The sequence below is a fragment of the Anomaloglossus baeobatrachus genome, chromosome 5 (genome assembly GCF_048569485.1).
Source record: "Anomaloglossus baeobatrachus isolate aAnoBae1 chromosome 5, aAnoBae1.hap1, whole genome shotgun sequence".
Lineage (NCBI taxonomy): Eukaryota > Metazoa > Chordata > Amphibia > Anura > Aromobatidae > Anomaloglossus > Anomaloglossus baeobatrachus.
Genome location: NC_134357.1, coordinates 153385162 through 153407762, shown reverse-complemented (window position 1 = coordinate 153407762; position 22601 = coordinate 153385162). Strand labels below are relative to the sequence as shown.

Sequence of the window (22601 nt, the reverse complement as noted above, 5' to 3'; positions counted from 1 at the left end):
CGACATTGCAGTGTGTGAAACACATCAGCGACCTGGCCCCTGCTGTGAAGTTGCTGATCGCTACAAATCGTTCAGGATCTTTCTTTGGTCCTTTGTTTCCCGCTGTGCAGCATGATCGCTAGAAAGTCTCAGTGTGTAAAGGGGACTTAAGGTGTCGGATTTGAGGCTCAGTTTATAATTGATGCAACTTGGGGGTTTAATCCGTAGGTAATTAATACCTCAGATCTCTGGGTCGGTGTGTTGCGGCCGCGGATCGTGTTCTGGTGGGGGAATATATATATACAGTGGCTTCGGTTACAGGGATCTTGCAGGCATGGGGTCCTGCAAGGTTGGAGTATTGATCCGTAGGTGATTAATGCCTCGTATCTCTGGGTCGGTGTGTTGCGGCCAGGGATCGTGTTCTGATGGTGGAATATGGCTTCTGAACCGGATTTGCGGCAGGAGTAGGTTTGGTCCAGAGGCGGTTTACTGGATAATATTATTTGATGGAGGAGTCACTTGCGGAATACAGTGGTGTTGGTTACAGGGATCTTGCAGGCATGGGGTCCTGCAAGGTTGGGGTATTGATCTGTAGGTGATTAATGCCTCGTATCTCTGGATCGGTGTGTTGCGGCCAGGGATTGTGTTCTGGTGGTGGAGTATGGCTTCTGGACCGGACTTATGGCGGGGGTTAGGTCTGGTCCAGAGGCGGTTTAACGGATAATGTTATTTGATTGGAGAGTCACTTGTAGGATATAGTGGCTCCGGTTACAAGGATCTTGCAGGCATGAGGTCCTGCAAGGTTGGAGTATTGATCTGTAGGTGATTAATACCTCATCTCCGGCCCAGTGTGTGTTGCGGCCAGGGATCATGTTTTGGTGGTGGAAGGTGGTTTCTGGACCGGCCCTACCCAGGGTTACGTATTGGATTACGTACTGTATTATTATGGTATTACCTATTGTTAAATGTTGGGGACGCCCGTTGGACGGCGCCCCCTTGTGTTAGTGTGTAAACAATAGGCAATAAAGGGCTGCTGTGGCCAATTCAACCAAGTCATAAGCAGTGTCTGTGTGTTAATTATACAAGGTAGGGGGTAATGGGGAGTAATAGAGGAATCAACGACCGGACAAATCCCTCCTGGAACTGTCATGGGTTGTATTGGTTAGTGTCCCATTTATAGACCCTTTTAGAGATATTTGGAGACATTGCGGAGGTAATGTTCTGCAATGAATCCAGTGTTGTAACAAGATTATTCATCTGGCTTGTGGTGCCCTCCTTTGGCATTGCAGGTATTGCATAGTTATGATTTTTGAAGTCTTAGCTGTTAATTACTGTAAGTAAAGCTAAATAGATACTCTACCTGCAATAGCAAAAAGTGCCCCTCCAAGCATGTCTGATGTGTTCTTTATTTGGAGACACAAGTTCATACAAGCAAAGTCTTATTTTCTGTATAACCTAAATAATAATTAAAGGAAAGGAAAAAAGTCATATTCTGGTGTCTGCAAATAAAGATTATTCATTATCTAACAATATACTATATCTTTATTATATGAAATACTATGTTGTGATTCTTCACATACAGTGGCATTTAAAAGTTTGGGCAACCCTGGTCAAAATTACTGCATAACTGCATAAAGTTAAAGATTACATATTTCCTTTGTATTTTAGGCAAAACCCCCCATATATTTTCATGTTTTACATTTGAAAAATTAAAAAAAGAAAAATTCACCTGTGCCTGTTAAATCGCGCTGTCAAAATGTGACAGCCTGATGTAAAGCGTCGCAGCGGGGAAAGCTCCTTTACCCGCCTCCATTGGAGGCCCCGTGATGCGATCATGGGGAGCCGTTAGTTGTCATGGTAGCACGGGATCATTGACTCCTGTCGCTATCATGACGTAGTTCCTGTTACAGCCAACACAGCTCTGGCTGTAACAAGAACTCAGCATTTCTCTTGATCAGAGCGATGCTGCTCTGCTCAGGAGAAATGAACGAACAATCAGAATAATGATCCTTATAGTACCCTAGGAGGACTAGTAAAATTAAAAAAAACTTTTAAAGAATTGAAAAAAACCCCTAAAAGTTCAAATCACCCCCCATTCACGCCATTATAAATTAAAGGGTTAAAAATTTCAAAATATATACACACATTTGGTATTATCGCGTTCAGAAACACCCGATCTATCAAAATATATAATCAATTACAGCTCTCGGAAGATGGGGAGCAAAAAAAAAAAAAAAAACAAACGAAAAATGGAAAATCGCCCGGGGATGAAGTGGTTCATTATCCTGCTAGGGTTATGGCTTGCTCATTATCATTGTTAGGAAAGACCAGGTGATGCAAATTTCACAGCTTGAAAAAAACTCAGCCTCTTCTAACCTTGTGCCAAAAAAAACAGCAGTCATGGGTTCTTCTAAGCAGCTACCTAGAAATCTAAAAATTAAAATGGTGGAGGCCCACAAAGCAGGAGAAGACTATAAGGAGATAGCAAAGTATTTTCAAGTTGACTTTTCCTCAGTTCAAAATGTAATTAAAGGCCCAGTCACACTAAACAACTTACCAGCGATCCCAACCTGATAGGGATCGCTGGTAAGTTGCTAGGAGGTTGCTGGTGAGATGTCACACTGCGACGCTCCAGCGATCCCACCAGCAACCTGACCTAGCAGGGATCGCTGGAGTGTGGCTACACGAGTTGCTGGTGAGCTCACCAGCAACCAGTGACCAGCCCCCAGCCAGCAGCGCCGCGTGGAAGCGATGCTGCGCTTGGTAACTAAGGTAAATATCGGGTAACCAACCCGATATTTACCTTGGTTACCAGCGCACACCGCTTAGCGCTGGCTCCATGCTCTCCTAGCTACAGTACACATGGGGTTAATTACCCAATGTGTACTGCAGCTACATGTGCAGAGAGCAGGGAGCCGCGCACACTGCTTAGCGCTGGCTCCCTGCTCTCCTAGCTACAGTACACATGGGGTTAATTTCCCGATGTGTACTGCAGCTACATGTGCACAGAGCAGGAGCCGGCACTGACAGCTGAGAGCGGCGGATGCTGGTAAGGAAGGTAAATATCGGGTAACCAAGGTAAGGGCTTCTTGGTTACCCGATGTTTACTGTGGTTACCAGCGTCCGCAGAAGCCGGCTCCTGCTGCCTGCACATTTAGTTGTTGCTCTGTCGCTGTCACACACAGTGATGTGCGCTTCACAGCGGGAGAGCAACAACTAAAAAATGGCCCAGGACATTCAGCAACAACCAACGACCTCTCAGCAGGGGCCGGGTTGTTGCTGGATGTCACACACAGCAACATCACTAGCAACATCGCTGTTACGTCACAAAAGTTGTTCGTTAGCAGCGATGTTGCTAGCGATGTTGCTAGCGATGTTGTTTAGTGTGACTGGGCCTTAAGAGGTGGCAATTAACAGGAACATTGAAGGTCAAGATAAAGGTCTGGAAGACCAAGCAAATTCCTGTGAGAGCTACTCGTAGGATTGCTAGAGAGGCAAAGCAGAATCCCTACTTGACTGCAAAACACATTCAGGAAGATTTACCAGACTCTGGAGTTGTGGTACATCGTTCTACTGTTCGGAGAAACCTGAACAAATATGGCTTTCTTGGAAGAGTCGTCAGAAAACAACCTCTACTGCACCCTCACCATCAAATTCAACCTTGGAAGCATGCAAAATAACATCTAAACAAGCCTTATGCATCTTGGAAACAAGTCCTGTAGACCGAGGAGGTTAACATAGAACTCTTTGGCCACAATGATCAAAGGTATGTGTAGAGAAAAAAGGGCTAAAATTTCATGACTGATGGACTAGTGAATTGCGCTCCTGGTAACCTAATAAATAAGACACCACACACTGCGTGACATGGATTAAAATTTTGGCCACAGCAGCCCTTTATTTTTTATAAGAAAAAACATCAACAAGAAAAAACAAGATTATCAGCCCAGAGATGTAGTTGTTATAAATCCCAGCCCCATATCCCCCTCCGCCGTGTACACCTAGCTCAAGGGGGAATCTCGGTATACCCCTTGATCATTTTCCTTGTGTCCGCTGAGCTCCTCCCCAGGGACCCATCTATTCCACTGTCCACTGAGCTCCTCCCCAGGGACCCATATTCCACTGTCCGCTGAGCTCTGGCCCAGGGACCCCATTAAAAACATAATTCTCCAACCAACAAAGAGGGGGTTTAAACAACCACATCCCGCCGCCAAATGCTGCTGTAACATACAATATTAAAATGTTAATACAATATTAATATGTTGATATGACATTGACAATTTGGATACATTACTGATAACAATTGATACAATACTAATAATGTTGATAAAATACCGATGATGTTGAATACCAAAACATTGTTAGAATATTGACAGTGTTGCAAAGTCCTGATATTGATACATTTCCCTTTATTATAGGGAGGGTGGGTGGGACAACTGCTGGTTCAGTCTTTGAGTTCAGGACAAAGGAATGACACCTTAACATGGGACCTATTTCTTATATGGCCCCTGCCCCCCCCCCTACCCCCCGTCTCTCCTCCTGCTCGCTGACCCCCCACCACATTCCTTAGGTAAAAACCCCATCCCTTACTCCTTAACCCTTTCCTGGATCTATCACTGCCTCAGTCATGTACGTTACGGCTATCTGCCTTCACTCTGCTTGACTGATGGACTAGTGAATTGCGCTCCTGGTAACCTAATAAATAAGACACCACACACTGCGTGACATGGATTAAAATTTTGGCCACAGCAGCCCTTTATTTTTTATAAGAAAAAACATCAACAAGAAAAAACAAGATTATCAGCCCAGAGATGTGGTTGTTATAAATCCCAGCCCCATATCCCCCTCCGCCGTGTACACCTAGCTCAAGGGGGAATCTGGGTATACCCCTTGATCATTTTCCTTGTGTCCGCTGAGCTCCTCCCCAGGGACCCATCTATTCCACTGTCCACTGAGCTCCTCCCCAGGGACCCATATTCCACTGTCCGCTGAGCTCTGGCCCAGGGACCCCATTAAAAACATAATTCTCCAACCAACAAAGAGGGGGTTTAAACAACCACATCCCGCCAAGACTCGCTCTTGTGACACCTTACAAGAGTGAGTTCCTCCACAACTTAATGGCTCGTTCTACTCCTTCTTGTATTCCCAACATCCATATATCAATGCCAATGTCATTAAGATGTACCTTATCATCTCTCCAAAAATGTTCCTTTGTATTTTCAAGCATCTGGTGACGTATGGCCACCCCTCCGTTTTCCAACACAAATTTTGTTATTTTTTTATTAACCTTTATCCTTGTATTATTGATGCGAGCCACTGATCGCGCTGTTCTCCACATTTGTCTAGCTACTATATCCGACCAGACCACCACTGTTTCTGGGTAAGACCTCCATAAATTCAACATATCGAGCTTTATGTTCCTAACTAAATGTCTTGATGTTCTTATTGCTAAATCATTACCACCTAAATGGATAAGTAAGACGTCCGGGGGGCGGTAGAACTCCACATGATACTGGATTTCTTTTAACAGCTGATGCCACTGCATTCCCCTCTTTCCTATCCATGTCACCCGTGCCAAGGAACTGGGCAACCCCAACTGTTTACCATTAGGCCTGACTGCTGCACGTAAGGCCCCCCAAAAAACAAATGAATGTCCCATGATCCAAACCAGGCATTGCTGTTCAGCTAAAACAAAAAACAAAACACAATTATCACACAATTGTCTAAATGAAGACACAACTACTATAAGATTACCAAAATGTACACATATATATATACACATGTACGCCATTTATAATAAATGTAATCTAATGTAACTCTTAAATCTGCTCGATTCCCATCTCCCGATTTTTTTAACTATGTCAGGCCCTAAGCCCCATCTAGCAGCTTCTGTGGCTGCTCCTATCCTAAATGAGTGTGACGTGAATGCGTTTGGAGACTCTCCCAATATTGTCAGGCATTTTTTAAGAACTGCTGTGAATTGAAATTGTGACAATGACTTACAATCCTCATGAATTAGTAATGAACCTTGGATATTTGGCCTTCTTGAGACATAGTTTCTAAAACAGATGACCGGGCAGGCCCTGGAACCGCTTAAAGGAAACAATGTGATCCATTTTCCTCTACCCTGTTGATCAGTTTTTGACTTTGCCAGAAAACATTCCAATCTGTCTGTGTACTGATGTATGTCCTCGGCTTGTAGACCCCCACTTCTGGTGGAGCTACTCGACACTAACTCGCTGATTCTAAAAGCTCCAAAAAAGGCCAGTGTGAATGCACAACTAAAGAGTAACACTTCAAACGGACTGCTACAGACTCGGCCTAGTACACTCAGTATCTGCTGCAATAACTGGAAAGAAATCGGACGCCGTTTATCTCTGGTCTTCTTACAACTTTTCCTGTAACCCTTTAGGGCCTGCTTAACTAAAAAATGCTTTGTGTAATCAGTGAAGTCATGCAACTTAAAACCAAAAAGCTAATCCAGACATTTTACTATCAATACTGGACAATGAAGTACCGTCTACAAAGGCCCTGCTAATGTAAAATAACAACAAGGAAACATTATCATGTAACCTGGCATCATGTCCCACTAGAGCACACAAGTCTTCCCATTCCCTCCATGCTGACTGGTACCTCTGCCATGTGCTTACACCCACAGACCGTTCTATCAGAGCGTATGCGGTGTCACTGGCAGTGACCACAGAAAATCCGGACACTTCTTGCCTTGTACCTCTGCCATCGGGGCTAACGAACGGAATCTGTCCCACTGAAAACGAGACAGAGCATCAGCCACAGAATTGCAAACACCGGGGACATGCACAGCTGTAATCTGACAATTTGACTTTAAACAGCGCAGCACTAGATGACGCAGCAACGTAACAACAGGCAGGGAAGAAGCTGATTGTTTGTTGATGACTTCTACAACTCCCAAGTTATCACAATGAAATCCCACTTTTCGGTTTTGGAAAATATTGCACCAAATTTCACAAGCAACCACTATGGGGAACAATTCAAGGAGGACTAAGTTTCGTGTTAACCCATTGTTTCTCCAACTCTCTGGCCACCTATCTGCACACCACTGTCCAGAACAATATGCACCAAAACCAGTTGACCCCGCTGCATCAGTGTGGATGTCTAGATCAAAATTTGAAACCGGTGGTCTGATCCACAATGACCTCCCATTAAACTCCATTAAGAACTGTTCCCATACCGCCAGATCGTCCTTTAATGTTCTAGCCAGCCGCACAAAGTGATGTGGAAAGGTTATGCCTGAGGTAGCTGCAGCTAGGCGCCTACAAAAAACTCTACCCATTGGAATAATGCGACACGCAAAGTTCATTTTTCCTAACAGCGATTGTAGATCCTTTAATCTGATCTTACGGTGAGATCTAGCTTCTCTGACTGCCTCCAGCAGATCACTGACTTTGTCATCCGGTAATCTGCACTCCATGGCCTCACTGTCAATCAAAATTCCTAAAAACTTGATAAGTGTAGACGGGCCTTCTGTTTTATCTGATGCTAACGGTACTCCAAAACACTTAAAAACCGACTGAATCGCTGCCAATAATGAAGCACAAACAAATGACTTTGGTGGACCAATACATAGGAAATCATCTAGATAATGCAGGACAGAACGCACGCCGGCTTCCTTCTTTACTACCGACTCCAAAAATGTACTAAATGATTCAAACAAGGAGCATGAGATGGAGCAGCCCATGGGTAAAACACAAGTCTACATAAAACATTCCCTGCCACTGACAACCCAAGAGATGGAAGCTTTCTGGATGGACTGGTAAGAGTCTAAAGGCAGCTTCAATGTCTGTTTTTGCCATTAAAGCTCCTCTGCCGTACTTCTGAACCCATGCAATCGCTGTATCAAATGAAGTATACGAGACTGTGCAAAGTTCCTGATCGATTCCATCATTAACTGAGCTTCCATGAGGGAAGGACAGATGATGGATCAGCCTAAACTTATTGGGTTCCTTCTTTGGGACCACTCCCAATGGAGAGACCCTTAAGTTTTCTATTGGCATTTTGGGGAATGGGCCTGCCATGCGGCCCAGGTCAATTTCTTTGTTTAGTTTTGTGGAGACAATGTGAGAATATGTATAAGCTGAAGCAAGGTTACGAGAACAGGTTAATGGGCCTGAAGTAGATGGGATCTTAAAACCTTCTGAGAAACCCTCCCCCAGCAATTGTGCTGCTTTTCTATCTGGGTACCTGCTTAGATAGCCGACCATCTCCCCGAGTCTAATTGGGGTTTCCCCCTTTTTGGTTAATCTCTGCTGTTGGGGTTTTATTTCGTTTAAAGCATTTTGATAGGCTATGGTTTCCACTACAGAAGGTGCATTCATGTTTGTACCTGCATGTGTTTCCGAATCTGCACTGGCTATCATTGAACTGCCAGCAGCAACCTTTTCTGTTTGCTGCCGACAATCCGATTGCTGATGATCTGCCGACATAGCCCTGAAAGGGCTGATTAACCCCACGTGGCGCTGTCATGAGACGCATCCATAAACCAATATCTTTGTGATCCCAACGAATCCCTTGGCGACCAGCCTTTCGTTGGCGAAACTGCTCATCATAGCGCAGCCATGCTAAACCTCCATACACACGGTGCGCCTCCCCGATAGAATTCATGTAACAAAATAAGGCAGAGCAATGTTCAGGAGTTTTTTGGCCTATTACACTTGCTAATATGGCAAAGGCCTGGAACCAATTGCTAAATGTTTGGGGGATGAGACAATACCGTCTTTCTTGTTCCTCTCTTTTCCTCTCATCAAACCTTACTCTATCCAAGTTATATTTTTCTAAGGGCAATAATGAAAATATTTCCACATATTCGTCGGCCCAAATCTTCTCCCTAACCTCCTGTTTCAAATGAATTCCTAGAGGACCCTCAAAACATACATATAATTCTCCTTTTGCTGCATCAGATAATGTAACCCCTTGTGAATTTACTGCGTCCTCCTGTGTCTCTGGATCAGCACACGACTGACTTACCACCTCCGATGTCCGGCGACCATTTCCACACCATGCAGCAATAGGAGAAGTAATGGGTAAGCTAGACTGACTCAAAGCCTCCTTAACCCCTGACACTAATTGCTGTACTACTGAATTAAGATCCCATCCTACATTGCCGGGAACTGTACCCCCAACTGCGCCCACTGGACTTATTACAGGTGTTGTTACACTAGATATAGGACAAGAAAAATTGTTCTCATCATTACCTGGCTGCGTCCTAGGTTGACCAGCCGTCCGTGACGTATTAGTTATAGTCTCTACAGCCCCTCCATTATTGAAGTGCTGCGTGCTGCTGCCCTCTAGTGGGGAGTCGTTATCTGTGTCATAGTCATTGTCTGGAATCTCTGCTGAGTCTTGTAGCTATAGATTTATTGCCTGACTCCACTCCTGAGCCGGCCGATGAAGTCTTTGTCTGGTTAAAGTACTTTTGCGCAGTTGTCTTTTTGGATTCCTACCACTCCTCGTGTAATGAGAACCCGGATCCGGAAATGTTGTGTGTCCTAAGCCCATCCCCCCGTGTTGGTTCAGTTCCTGGGGTGAGGCCGTATGATGTCCTCTAGAATGAAGCAAAGTTTGTTGAGGAAGTTCTAAGGATTCATGGTGGGCTGTCGTCACGTCAGTTGTAGCTTGTGTGGCTGCTTCTCTGGCTGGCACATCAGTAGAGCTGGACTTTCTCCTTGGACTTCTTAGTGTCTCTCTGGTTAGATGGTCTGGCTCTTTTCTCTGTCCCTTGTTCTTCTGGTACTGTAGTTTCCTTCCTGGTTTGTAAGAAGGATCAGAGGCCGTGCTGCGCTTTGCTCTTTTCCTAGAAGTAACAGAAGGACTTATGATCCTATTGTGAGTCCTATTGGCCATTTCAGAAGTTAGTCTCTCTGGAGGTCTTGATCTTCTTAGAGTTTGATGTTCAGAAAGTTCAGAAGGGACAGATGCTGTATCCCGGGCACTCTTCAGCAATTCGTCTAGCTGGGCCTGAATCCATTCGGGCCTACACGTCAAAGCCGCAGCCTGAACCCTCCTCAGCAAGGCATCCATACTGCTGGTTCAGTCTTTGAGTTCAGGACAAAGGAATGACACCTTAACATGGGACCTATTTCTTATATGGCCCCTGCCCCCCGTCTCTCCTCCTGCTCGCTGACCCCCCACCACATTCCTTAGGTAAAAACCCCATCCCTTACTCCTTAACCCTTTCCTGGATCTATCACTGCCTCAGTCATGTACGTTACGGCTATCTGCCTTCACTCTGCTGGAAGCGAACATCTCCCCAGCCATTAAACATGGGGCTGGATCAATCATGATTTGTAGTTGTGTTGCAGCCAACGGCACTGGAAACATTTCTCGGTCTAGATGGAAGAATGGATTCATGAAATTTCAACAAATACTTGATAAACTGTAGGGATTCAGGTGATGGGAGGGACGCATTAAAGAGGCACACACAGGTTTACACTTCAAAAAGGGGTCAGTGATTTATTCACACTATTCACAAAAACATAAGTGTACAGTCTTACTTCAAAACAGGAACATAAAGGAAAAAGTCCTGCTTGGCATCCAGCACTGAAAAAAATTCTAGGACATACCAGTCCATTTAGATATTTTTTTTTCTTTTGCAACAGATAGACTGCATTAGTTTTCCAGCCCAACCACCCACACACTCAGGTCTGGCTGAATATTTATGCTGTGCTAATCATGCACCTGTGCACATTGAGCGTTGCCTTAAAACCTGAACTAACAGAGAAGACCCAGGCCAGGAATTAACCTTTTCTCTGCTTCTCAATAGTGCAAAAGGCACATGCTGGGAGAAATATAACTCCCATCTACCACCGAACCCTTTACTGCATCATAAAATATAACACCAGGTGTAAAAAAGCTGAAGTTGAAGAGGATGGTGTCTACAAATGGATAACAAACACAGGTCAAAATCCAAAATAGACTACCTCAAGAGGCGCAAGCTGCAGGTATTGCAACGGCCCTCACAGTCCCCTGATCTGAATATCATTGAAAATGTGTGGCTAGACCTCAAAAGTGCAGTGCATGCAAGACGAGCCAGGAATCTCGCAGAACTGGAAGACTTTAAGGAAGAACATCCCTCAAACAAGAGTTGAAAGACTCTTGACTGGCTACAAAAAGCATTTTCAAGCTGTGATAGTTGCCAAAGAGGGTGCTATTAGATACTAACTATGCAGGGTGTCCAAACTTTTGCATCGCCGCAGTTTCCTTTTTTAATTAAATTTAAAATGTAAAAGGTTTTTTTTTGTCTACAATACAGGGGAAATGTGTCATTTTTAAATTTATGCCTTTTAGAGATCATTTCATTTTGCTTAACTGTTCACAACAACAGTAATTTTGACCAGGGATGCAAACTTTTACATGCCACTTTATTTCTTGTCAGTCAACGCAAACCTATATTATTTATCTCCAGTGGGTGAGAATCTGTACTGACCATGTGATGATTACACAGGGAACAGTTCGGAGCCAGTATCCGATTTAACTCCTGCCATCACTACACCTATGTTGTCATGACGTGACCAGGACAAATATTCATCCTCTAGAACTGAAAAGGAGGAGATCTATTCAATGACAGCAACACAAATTGCAAAAAAAATAAGCTTGCTTAAAAACATTGTATGTAAAGACCAAAATTACTTTTTTAATTGCAAATTCCTAGCGTTTTGGTACTAAAAACGCATTCAAAACTCTGCATCAAATCTGTACCAAAAACGTATAAAAAAAAGGGAAAATACAGAAAAAGACAGCAAAAAATTCAAGAATCACTAGAGATATTGTGTATTTGGTGCAACACTTGTGGAAAAAAAAACGCTGTGAAAAAAATTGCACATAGGAATAGGATCTGTCAGGTCAAAAGTTTCCAGTTTTTGCTGTTATTCTAATCAAACTGTTCTCTAATATGGAGTAGTTTAAATATTTCATAACAAATTATCTTTTTTTGCTTATACATAATTTATTAATCTTTTCGTCGTTTTAGGTCGTAGGTTTTTGTAGTTGTTCATGTGCCGCCCCAGTGTCAGCAGCCGGGCTGCTCGGATACGGATCCGCGGTGGCTCAAGGGGTCTCCGGACCCAGGGGTCGTGCAGCCACTCAAATGAAGAGGGTATTTACAGGGGATTGTGTTAGAGTTTGTGACGCCACCCGTGGTATGTGGTAATTTGGAGTACCACCACTGCAGTTGGGAGTACCCGGGGGTGATGGAATGGGGCAGCCAGGAGTTAGAACCCTTCACAGGCAAGGGGAATTCCCCGGGACTCGGTGATGGTGCAAGGCCGCCGGTTGTCCTCCTCGACAGTTTCGTGCCCCCTGCCACGATCCCCTGCGACCAGGGGTCCAGCTCCTATAGGCCCAGACCACCGCCTGCTACTGTGCCGCCCCCGTGCCAGCAGCCGCTCGGATCCGGGCCTTCTGGGGTGGTGGCTCGAGGGCCTCCGGACCCGGGGGTCTCGCGGACACGCCGAATAAATGGGGGGACGTAGATGTACAGGCTAAGCCGTATTAAGTTTGTGACGCCACCCACGGTGTGTGGTGAGTTGGGACACCACCGCTGCTGTTATGGGGCACCCGGGGGAGATGTAGTGGCAGCTAGATGTTGGCAAGAACAAGAAAAAGACATACCTAAAAAATGGGATCACCCCTTATGAAGTATTATTAAGAATCATCAATATTTTATTGTCAATAGAACACACATAAAAACACATAGTGAAAGTGAAAAAATACCGATGAACGAATACACACAGACAAATACGGGCATCTAAAATCAATTAAAAGCACTAATGCACTTGAGAGATACCCACATTGAAAAATGTATATTCTTGGTCCAATGCCAATAGACTGTAGTCAATATTGAACAAACCCTGAAATGCCCCTATATTTATGCCACAAGGACAGGAATTTCCACAAAATAGAATAGCAGCTTATGCCGAGGATCCCACAGGTACTCAAATGAAATTAAAGGGGTTATCCGGCTTCTTTGACTTTTTTTTTTTATTTCCCTATTGGGCTACATTGGGGCAGGTAAGTAGATAGAGACCACTTACCTGCCCCGCTGTCAGCCCCCTCTCCCCCGGCTCAGAGCGGTCATGTGACCGCTCCTGCCGCGATTTTGCTGCTTCCGGTCTTTGCACGTCTACATGGGCAGGGCCATGTTGACATGCAAATGTGGAGCAGCATGTCACCTCCCTGCTGGGCGACTACAGTGCGAGGAGTCACCGCCCCCCTTCCCTGCACCCTCCCACACCTCCCCCTGCACTGCTGTGGGGTCCGTGATTTGGGGGCGGGGCCTGGCGGCAGCTGCCGTAGTGTCAGCTCCAGCACCGGGCCCCCTGCCCAGGATCGCACATTCAAATATACCGGCATCACAGATCACCGATGCCGGTACATTTGAATGTGCTGATGAGAAGTCACTGTCCCTCCCGCTGTCTGTGCGCTCTGCAGCACAGCAGTGACGTCACTACTGTGCTGAAGAGAGCACAGACAGCGGACGAACGTGCAGGAGCGGCGGGGACCGAGGACGGGTGAGTATGTACTCCACATGTGTTCCCAATGGGGATGGGGGGGTTGCAGAGCCATGTGTGTGCGTGTGCAGAGCCATGTGTGTGCGTGTACAGTGCAGAGCCATGCGTGTGCAGAGCCATGTGTACGGTGCAGAGCCATGTGTGTACGGTGCAGAGCCATGTGTACGGTGCAGAGCCATGCATGTGCAGAGCCATGTGTACGGTGCAGAGCCATGTGTACGGTGCAGAGCCATGTGTGTACGGTGCAGAGCCATGTGTGTACGGTGCAGAGCCATGTGTACGGTGCAGAGCCATGTGTGTACGGTGCAGAGCCATGTGTACGGTGCAGAGCCATGTGTACGGTGCAGAGCCATGTGTGTACGGTGCAGAGCCATGTGTACGGTGCAGAGCCATGCGTGTGCAGAGCCATGTGTACGGTGCAGAGCCATGTGTACGGTGCAGAGCCATGTGTACGGTGCAGAGCCATGTGTACGGTGCAGAGCCATGTGTACGGTGCAGAGCCATGCGTGTGCAGAGCCATGTGTACGGTGCAGAGCCATGTGTGTGCGTGTGCAGAGACATATGTGTGCGGTGCAGACCCCGATGTGAGGCTGTTATTTGCAATGCTGTAGTGATACCAGGTCAGGTGCTGGGGAAGAATATACTGACAGGGACTGTGTGTGCAGGGGGCGGGCAGGGGGCGAGGCTGGACACTGGGGTGGGGCTGGACACTGAGGCTGGGCGGTGACAGCTCTGACTGAGGTTTTGCACAGGAAGTGGTCATGTTTGCTGGATCTGAATGTAAACAAGAAGCTGCAGAGAATAAAGGTATAATTCAAGAGGAACAAAAGTTAGAAGACAGAAAATAACAATGTAGGTGTGATTTATATGACAATACAGCACAGATAAACTCAAACATTTTTGTTACGCTAATGTCGGACAACTCCTTTAACTGGCTGGCCCATGGCAAAGTGAGCAGCAGAAAATAAATGAACAAGATCAAAAATTGTACAGTTCACAAATTCACAAAGACCTGAGCAGGACACCCAGCAGGCATTTCAAACAGGTTTTAGATAATCAAGCAAGCGGGCTAAAGTAATAAAGAAAAGCCCAGAGAGCAACTAAGGAAAATCCCTCAGGATGACCAAAACCTCAAGGAGGGTGCAGCAAAAAATGCTAAAAAACCATCCGGGGCAGGGCAAAGGAAGGGTGGTGGACCAGATATGGGTGGCCCCACGCGTATCGCTACCTCTTGGTATCTTTCTCAAGGGCAGACATTAACACCACTAAGACATATGTGTGTACTATTTAAAGGGTAAAATGTTAAATAGACAATATGAATCACCTGTGTGAGCAGCAAGGAGGTAGGACCCAGCATGCAATCTAGAAACAGAAAGAAGTGAAAGAGCGTTGCTAACAAATACCAACAACGCTGAAACAAACCACGCATGCGTTTAGGCCCACGGTCAAACGCATGCGTGGAAAGTATGGGGAGCGCTCGTCATGGCCGGCCGAAAAAAGGGGGGGGGATGAAGGTTCTCAATAAAGAGCGGTGTCTGTGGGAACAGAGGGCTGACTTGTATAAAGGGATACGCTAATGTTAGGACTCATGAGCAGACTAAAGACAAATGCCGAATAAAAATAACTACAACAGTATATAGTCTGCACATGTGTCAGAAATAGGTAATGCCATGCAGGCAGCATATCAGGTTTCACATAACCTTATTTGAATGATCACAAGCAGTAAACACTGTGTTGGTAAGTGGATGCACCAGAAATTGTCATATATCAATGATCCCATTCAGAGTCACAACAAACGCACAACTTCCAAAATGGAGGGGCCCCTACAAAAAACACACAAATTTTTCTCACAAATTTCACGCCCATGAAGTTAGGTATATGGTATATATAGATTCAGGCATATTGCAGCAGAGTGTATTTGGAGACCCAAGAGAGGGAAAAAAGGTTGATCACGAAAAAAAAAAAAAAATTGGTACTGGCACTGGTACATGCTGAGAGTGAAAGAACGGAGGTACCCCATTAAGATCCTGCAAATGGCGCATCCATTATGGACAGAGATGCAGGGCACGGCACCAATAGACATTAGTGGGCAACAGGGGAAAAAAAATAATAATAATAATTTTTAATTAAATTAATTTTTGCTTTCTGCTGTTTTTTTGTTTTTTGTATTTTGTACAACCTGTTGGGAGAAAAATAAGGCAGGCTACAATATTTTAGGAGTGTACCACACTGGTACATGCTGAGAGTGGAAAAAAGGGAGGTACCCCATTAAAATCCTGCAAATGGCGCATCCATTATACACAGAGATGCAGGGCACCAATAGACATTGGTAGGCGACAGCAAAAAAGTCCTGTGAGTAGAGCAAATGAGCCATTCAAAAGGCGACCATGGTGGCTTGATGTGCAGTCTTTTGAAATTCTTCAAGAAATTGGATCAAAGTTTGATTAATCATTCCCAGGCCAAGGGTAGTACTCCATTCAATGCAGCATCTGGAGAGGAAAATGCCACTGGTCATAAACACGTCCTTGTGGTCGGTGATCGGGACAGCACCACAGTAAACAAAGATGGAGGGGGGGGCGGCGGGAGGAAAAAGGAGTATCCACAGCCAGAGGGGATGAACCTGAAACAATAATGGACAAACAAAGATTAGAAGGTTTCATAGAAACCATTGAACAAAATTTCCTCATTGATGACATGTGGTGCAAGGCTGTTGAGTGTGTAAATCCATTTTGATTCCCTTCGTAGCAACTCCTTGACCACATCACCCCCCCTGATGGCCTGATTGACAGCATCAACCACAAGGACTTTGAGACTTCTGGTACGACCACCATGATATGTGAGAAAGTGCATAGCCACAGATGACACGGTCTTACCCTTTCTCAGATCCTCTTTTGCTGTGTTGATATTGGATATGTGTTGCTGTAGTCTGCGTCGTAGCTCCTGGGTGGTTTGAGCCACATAGAGTTTAGGGCAATCACATTTCAACACATAGACCACATTCTTCGACCGGCAATTGTAATACGACCGACAGGAAACCTGCCCAGGAGGAATAGGTAGAAGGAATTGGTTTCCTGCAACTATGAATTGGCACACCGTGCAATCCCCACAAGGGAAAGTTCCAACCACCTTTGAACCCCTCCCCAAGTTCTGGGTCTGTCTAGATGTTAACCCCTCCGTGGGAAGGGATGGTCGCCCCGGGACCCAGTGTCTGGTGCAGGGTATAGTGACGGCAAGGGGATGCTTGATTACTCACAGTCAATAAATCACACGAGTCTCTGGTAAACCAAGGTGCTGGTGGCTGGCGGCGCGGCCGGTTGCATTCGGATCCCCCACTCGGGCTGGTGGTCTCTATCTTTTTCCTCTGCACTGACTTTATGTAAGATGGACTTCCTAGTCTGGAACTCAGTAGTCCGCTCCCGGCTGGATTTGGGCTAAGGAGCCATGCCCGCAGACACTGGCCCGCGGGATCTATGGGCCCTGGCGGTGACCTCTTATCCCTATCGGTGGGCTGTTGTCTTCTATGAGGGACTTTGGGTGGGACAGGACCTCTAGTCCTGGCCTCAATCGGTTAATTAACCAGGCCCCTGGTTTCCGGTTCTGGCTTCAGGGTCCGAGTACCCCCCTGTGTGCTCCGGTTTCCGGGTCGGTTCCACGTGTCGGTACTGGCGGGCTACAACCCTGTCCCGGTCCACCTCGGTTCTGCCAAGTCGTCTTCCCGTCTCCTGCTGACAGAGACCACCGTCTGCCACCTAGCCAGAGGCACCAGGGCTCCAACCCTGGTACCGTTCAACTTGAACCTCCTCTGCTGGAGCTACACCTAGCTCCTGCCCACACCCCTCTCAACTTGAACTCTAGATTAGACTGTTTGTTTTCCTGTCTAGACTCCTGGGTGGGTGTGTTCAACCGCCTGGTCACACCCACTGGTGTGTCTGTCTTTCCCTAAGGGGGGTGTCTAGGGTTTCAGGTCGGCCGTGTGTTTCCTAAGTGAGGGATGGTGTTATGGGGGGGTCTATCTGTGGCTACCTGGTTTTGCCAGAGTGTCACATTGCCCCTTGATTTAATACAGACCGTCCGCGGGCTGTCCAACCACCAACATTTATTGAACAGGAACTGAAAAAGATGAAAAAGGGGGTAAAACCCAATACACGTATGTTAACATATTTACATTCAAGCATATGTGGTTTCTTCCCTTACGGGAGGCATTTTTCTTAAACGTTGCACAATAAAACCGGGACAGGATGGACCGGGTCCTTCTCACCTCACCCACCCAAAACAACCTAGCCCTGATGCCACCTCTAAAACACAGGCTGGCACCCCTTGCCCAAGTCCAGGGTAGGTCCGGGTGTTGCCCAAACGGACCAGGTAAAATGTTCCTTACCCGGCAGTGCTTTTTCAAGGGCCCCACATCCAGGGAACCCCTGACCCGGAAGTTAGTCACAGGTTTTGCTGGTGACAGGGCCTCGGCCGACTCTACCGCAAGCCCATCCTCCAATCAGCCTCTCCAGAGACTGCGGCTGGTGAGAAGGTTGGTCAATTGTAACACTTAAACTCCGCTGACGGAACAGCCTCCTCTTGCAGCTTTTCCCCGGACCACCACCGGACAGCAAGAGTCCTCAATGCCATCTTCGCTCACAGGCAGCACTGTCCAAAAGACTCCGTCTTCAGCTGCCGACGGTGCGGGTACGACTGCTCCTCCGGAACGGGCTCCATCCTCCACCTGGAGCTCCGACCCCAGATGGTCTCTTCACTTGTAACTTGCAGGGATGAAGACGTTCAACAATAACGGAGTGCTGTGGCTTTGTAACTTTTCAACTGCCTGCCAATCCCCACCTGCTGTGCAGATGGCCCCCTCCGGGGAACATGAGGACGTTCAACAGGGGTGACAGGCAGCAAGTTCAAACTTTAAAACTTTTGGCGGGCTTCGGCCCCTTCAAGGCCGGGCATTCCCGGGGCACATACTGGTAAAGTGCCCACACAGCTCGCAGTGCCGGCAGATTGGCACTATCACACCCCCGACGGCAAACGGGACCTCATCCTCGGAGGTGGACTCTGCCTCAGCCTCGTACGCCTCCAGCACATGGTACGTACGGGTCGATAGAGCCATTCGGTATCTATTCCCACCACATCGCAGGATATACGCAGCTACTGAAGCGTCGACACCGGGGCTGCTCTCATCCGTCTCCTCCGATTCTGAGCTGGCGGCTAAGGGGTCTTCTAGGCGGGGCGCCATTCCCGTTGCGGCCGGGCGGACTGCCAGAGCCGACATTCTTCCTGTGGTAGGCGGGTCACCGCCAGCTGCTACACGGGAGTCACTACCGGAGTCCAGGGGTCCACCGCTCTTGCGACCGGAACGGGAGCTGCAGCTTCCTCACCAACTGCTTCACTTACGGGCGCCGCCTCTCCAGCGACGGGCGCTGCACCGCCGTCCATATTTGGCGCCGAAATCTTCCCGCTTCTCCCCCTCGGTCTTTTGCCGGCACTCCTTCATGTGGCTTGTTAGTTTTGTTTTATGACCTTGGGGTTCACATTCCGGCCGTGTTCCCAAGGGGCGGGGCTTCGGCTTTCGCGCTCTTTTCTCGGGGAAGAAGACACTGGGCTGCAGTTTTTTGCGCCTAAAAATGGTGGCAAAAATGGCGACTTCTGAAAATTTCTCAACGAGTCACCAAGGTAAGTGGATGGGTAAGTATCCTGTTCATGACGCCAAGTTTCGGGGTGTGCTACACCTAGCTCCAGCCCACACTCCTCTCAACTTGAACTCTAGATTAGACTGTTTGTTTTCGTACCCCGGGTTTAGACCCCTGGGTGGGTGTGTCCAACCGCCTGGTCACGCCCACTGGTGTGTCTGTCTTTCCCTAAGGGGGGGTGACTAGGATTTCAGGTCGGCTGTGTGTTTCCTAAGTGAGGGATGGTGTTATGGGGGGGCCTATCTGTGACTACCTGGTTTTGCCAGGGCGTCACACTACCTAGATAGCTTCCTAGGAGCCCTGCTCCTGACCTCCTCTCTCCTTCACTTCCAACACACTTCTCCACTCTCCTGACCTCCCCTAACCAACCCCCCAAGAGGGCGACCCTATTCCACTCAGGCCGTCCACTGGTGTGCTTGGTGGGTGTGGTGCAGAGTGTACCTAGGATTTAATTAGCTGATGTAGGCAACACCATGTAGTTAGGGACTCATAACCAAGAAGGAGGTGGATATTGCACGGGAGGGAAGATAGTGCAATACCCTGTGACGACCTGATAGTCCAGGGGCGTCACACTCATTTCCAGTAGCTTCCACACTTGGCTTTTCCAATGTATTTCTACAGAAAGATCTTATCTGAGTGGCTCATTTGCAAATTAGACTCCTCACTTCCTTATAGACACAGGGAGTGACAGTCATAAATCTTTATAATCAGGGGGTTGTCGTTTTTTATAGAGCCTCCATGACAGCTTCTGTCAAAAAAAATTCAAAAACAGGGTAGCAAATATTTCAGTTTATCTTTTTATGATAACAAAATATTCAGATTAAACATTGGATTGTGGGAGTGTGCACAGAAATCATGGTGGTCCATAGAAAAACACAGAATTCCAACTATAAAAACGTAATTGGGGTCAGGCTGGGTCACGGGGGCCTAGGGGCAGTCACAGAGCACCTCCTATTTTTCTTCAAGCATATTACTCTTTAGCCATGAAGCCAATCTGGAAGTCATGTATTATTAGACAGATCAATATGGTAGGTTTGTGCAAATACAGTGCCTTGAAAAAGTATTCATAACCTGTGAACCTTTCCACATTTTTTCATGTTATACCAACAAACTTGAATGTATATATATCATTGTGATTTTATGTGACATACTGCTCAGTTAATCATCCAAACATGGAAGGAGTATTGTATTACTGCAAACCTATCAAGACATGGCTGTCCACCTAAACTGACTTCCAAAGCAAGGAGAGCACAAATTAGAGAAGCAGCCAAGAGGCCCACTGTCACTGGAAATGCTGCAGAAATTCACAGCTAAGGTGAGGCAATCTGTCCATAAGACAACTATTAGTCATATACTCCACAAATCTGGCCTTTATAGAATAGTGACAAGAAGAAAGCCATTTTTGAAAGCAAGCCATAAGGAGACCATGTAGAGGACACAGCTAGTATGTAAAAGAAAGTGCTCCGGTCACATGAGACCAACGTAGAACTTTTCGAGCTAAATGCAAAATGCTATATGTGGCAGAAAACTAACTGCACATCACCCTGAAAACACCATCCCCACCATCAAACATTGTCGTGGCAGCATCATGCTGTAAGGATGATTTTCTTCAGCAGAAACAGGGAAACTGGTCAGAGTTGATGGGAAAATGGATGCAGCTAAATACAGGGCAATTCTAGAGGATAATCTGTTAGAGGCTGTAAAAGACTTGAGACTGGGCATAGGTTCACCTTCCAACAGAACAACGACACCAAAACATTCTGCCAGAGCTACAATGGAATAGTTTAGATCAAATCATATTCATGAGTGTGAATGGCCAAGTCACAGTCCAGACCTAAATAGCATTGAGAATCTGTGACACGACTTGAAAATTTCTGTTCAGAGGTGCTCTCTATCTAAGCTCACTGACGTAGAGCTAATTTGCAAAGAATGGACAGAAGGCCGGGGCCACATGGGGACTAATGCGATCCTCAACTGCGGGGGGCGGGCCGGAACTGAGGAGGAGCGGGCCAGTGCTGAGGAAGGGCTGGCCGGCACGGAGGAGGAGAGGGAGGGATTTATCTCCCTCTCTCTTCCGTAGCCGGCTATTGCCATGCTCGTCCTGCACTCGCGTGACACCGGTGTACTACGAGTGCAGTGCGATCTTTCTCTCGCCCATAGACTTGAATGGGTGCGAGAGAAAGAGTCTCGCATTACAGTTGCAGCATGCTGCGATTGTTTTCTCGGTCTGATTGGGGCCGAGATAAATAATCGTTTATGGGTGCTGACAAATAGCTTAATATTGGTCCGAGTGGAATGCGATGTTTTATCGCATTCCACTCGGTCCGATTTTCATGCCATGTGTCTTAGGCCTTAATGACAGCCTCTAGATGTCCAAAGCATGTAGAGACATAACTCAAAAGACTTGCAGCAGTAACTGCAACAAAAGGTAGTCCTACAAGGTATTCACTCAGGGGGATGAATAAAAATGCACATCAACTTTTCAGATTTACATGTTTAAATTATTTAGAAAACCATGTATCAATTCCTATAAACCTCAAAAATTCTTGTTACTTAGTGTTGGTATATTGCATAAAATCACAATAAAATACATTTACATTTGTGTGCGCAACATGACAAACTATGAAAAGGTCATAGGGTATGAATTCTTTTTCAAGACACTGTAAAATCCCTCCACAACTATTACTGGGTCCTAGATAACTTATTGTCATGGAAGATATCCATTTGACGTGTCTGATATCAAATTGCCAAGCTTTTTGTTCTCCCCAAGACATGTCTGGTGGTGGCTCGCCCATAGAGAACACAGGAGCGTTCGGTCAAGCATGGGCTCCTGTGTATGGGAGAGCAAACTGAGATGGCTTCCAGTCAAATAATTGGCCAAAACATTGTCTAGCCGATAACTATCTTAAGTGTATTGGCCGTGTCCCTTCCGGTTTTCCCATTCAACACCATCTGATAGACTATAGTTACCTTTGGTTACCTTTGCCAAATGGGAAAAGAAGTCAATTCATTTTAACTGCATAGAATGTTTCAGTTAAAGAATCAAGAAGTCAGGAACTATATTGTACACTAGAAAATGCCCAATAATGGAGATTTAAAAAAAAAAAATAAATAAATAAATAAATCATGACCATGTAACATATTACTTAAAATAAGTATCACAGACAGACCAGCCCTATTTGCAAAACATGAGAGGTCCTCACTCTTCTACAAAAGGATTGCCACAGTGTCTTCTAATAACAGGTTTGCTTTTGGCATGAGCCATCAGTGGGAGGTGCTGGGCGCACACCTTGTAAAACCTGCTTAGTGAATGGTATAAATGTTTACTGTGTTACTGTGTATACACTTCCAAAAAACAATACAATATTGTTTTCCAATAAATTACCTACTGAGATGT

The 22601-nt window shown here is 46.3% G+C and overlaps 1 protein-coding gene across 2 annotated transcripts in view; it reads right to left on the bottom strand.

Moving 5' to 3' along the window:
• LOC142309807 (protransforming growth factor alpha-like) overlaps positions 1-22601 on the bottom strand; it is a 103263-nt gene that overhangs the window by 55561 nt on the left and 25101 nt on the right. Inside the window, exons 1-2 of one of the 2 annotated variants that reach the window (XM_075347264.1) lie at positions 11438-11512; positions 1340-1434 (exon numbers count right to left, since the gene is read on the bottom strand). In XM_075347264.1, coding sequence (XP_075203379.1) covers positions 1340-1406 — 67 coding nt within the window. In that variant the 5' untranslated portion in view covers positions 1407-1434; positions 11438-11512. Of the gene's footprint in view, positions 1-1339; positions 1435-11437; positions 11513-22601 lie in introns of those variants that run through there. The other variant, XM_075347262.1, reaches the window with a different exon arrangement.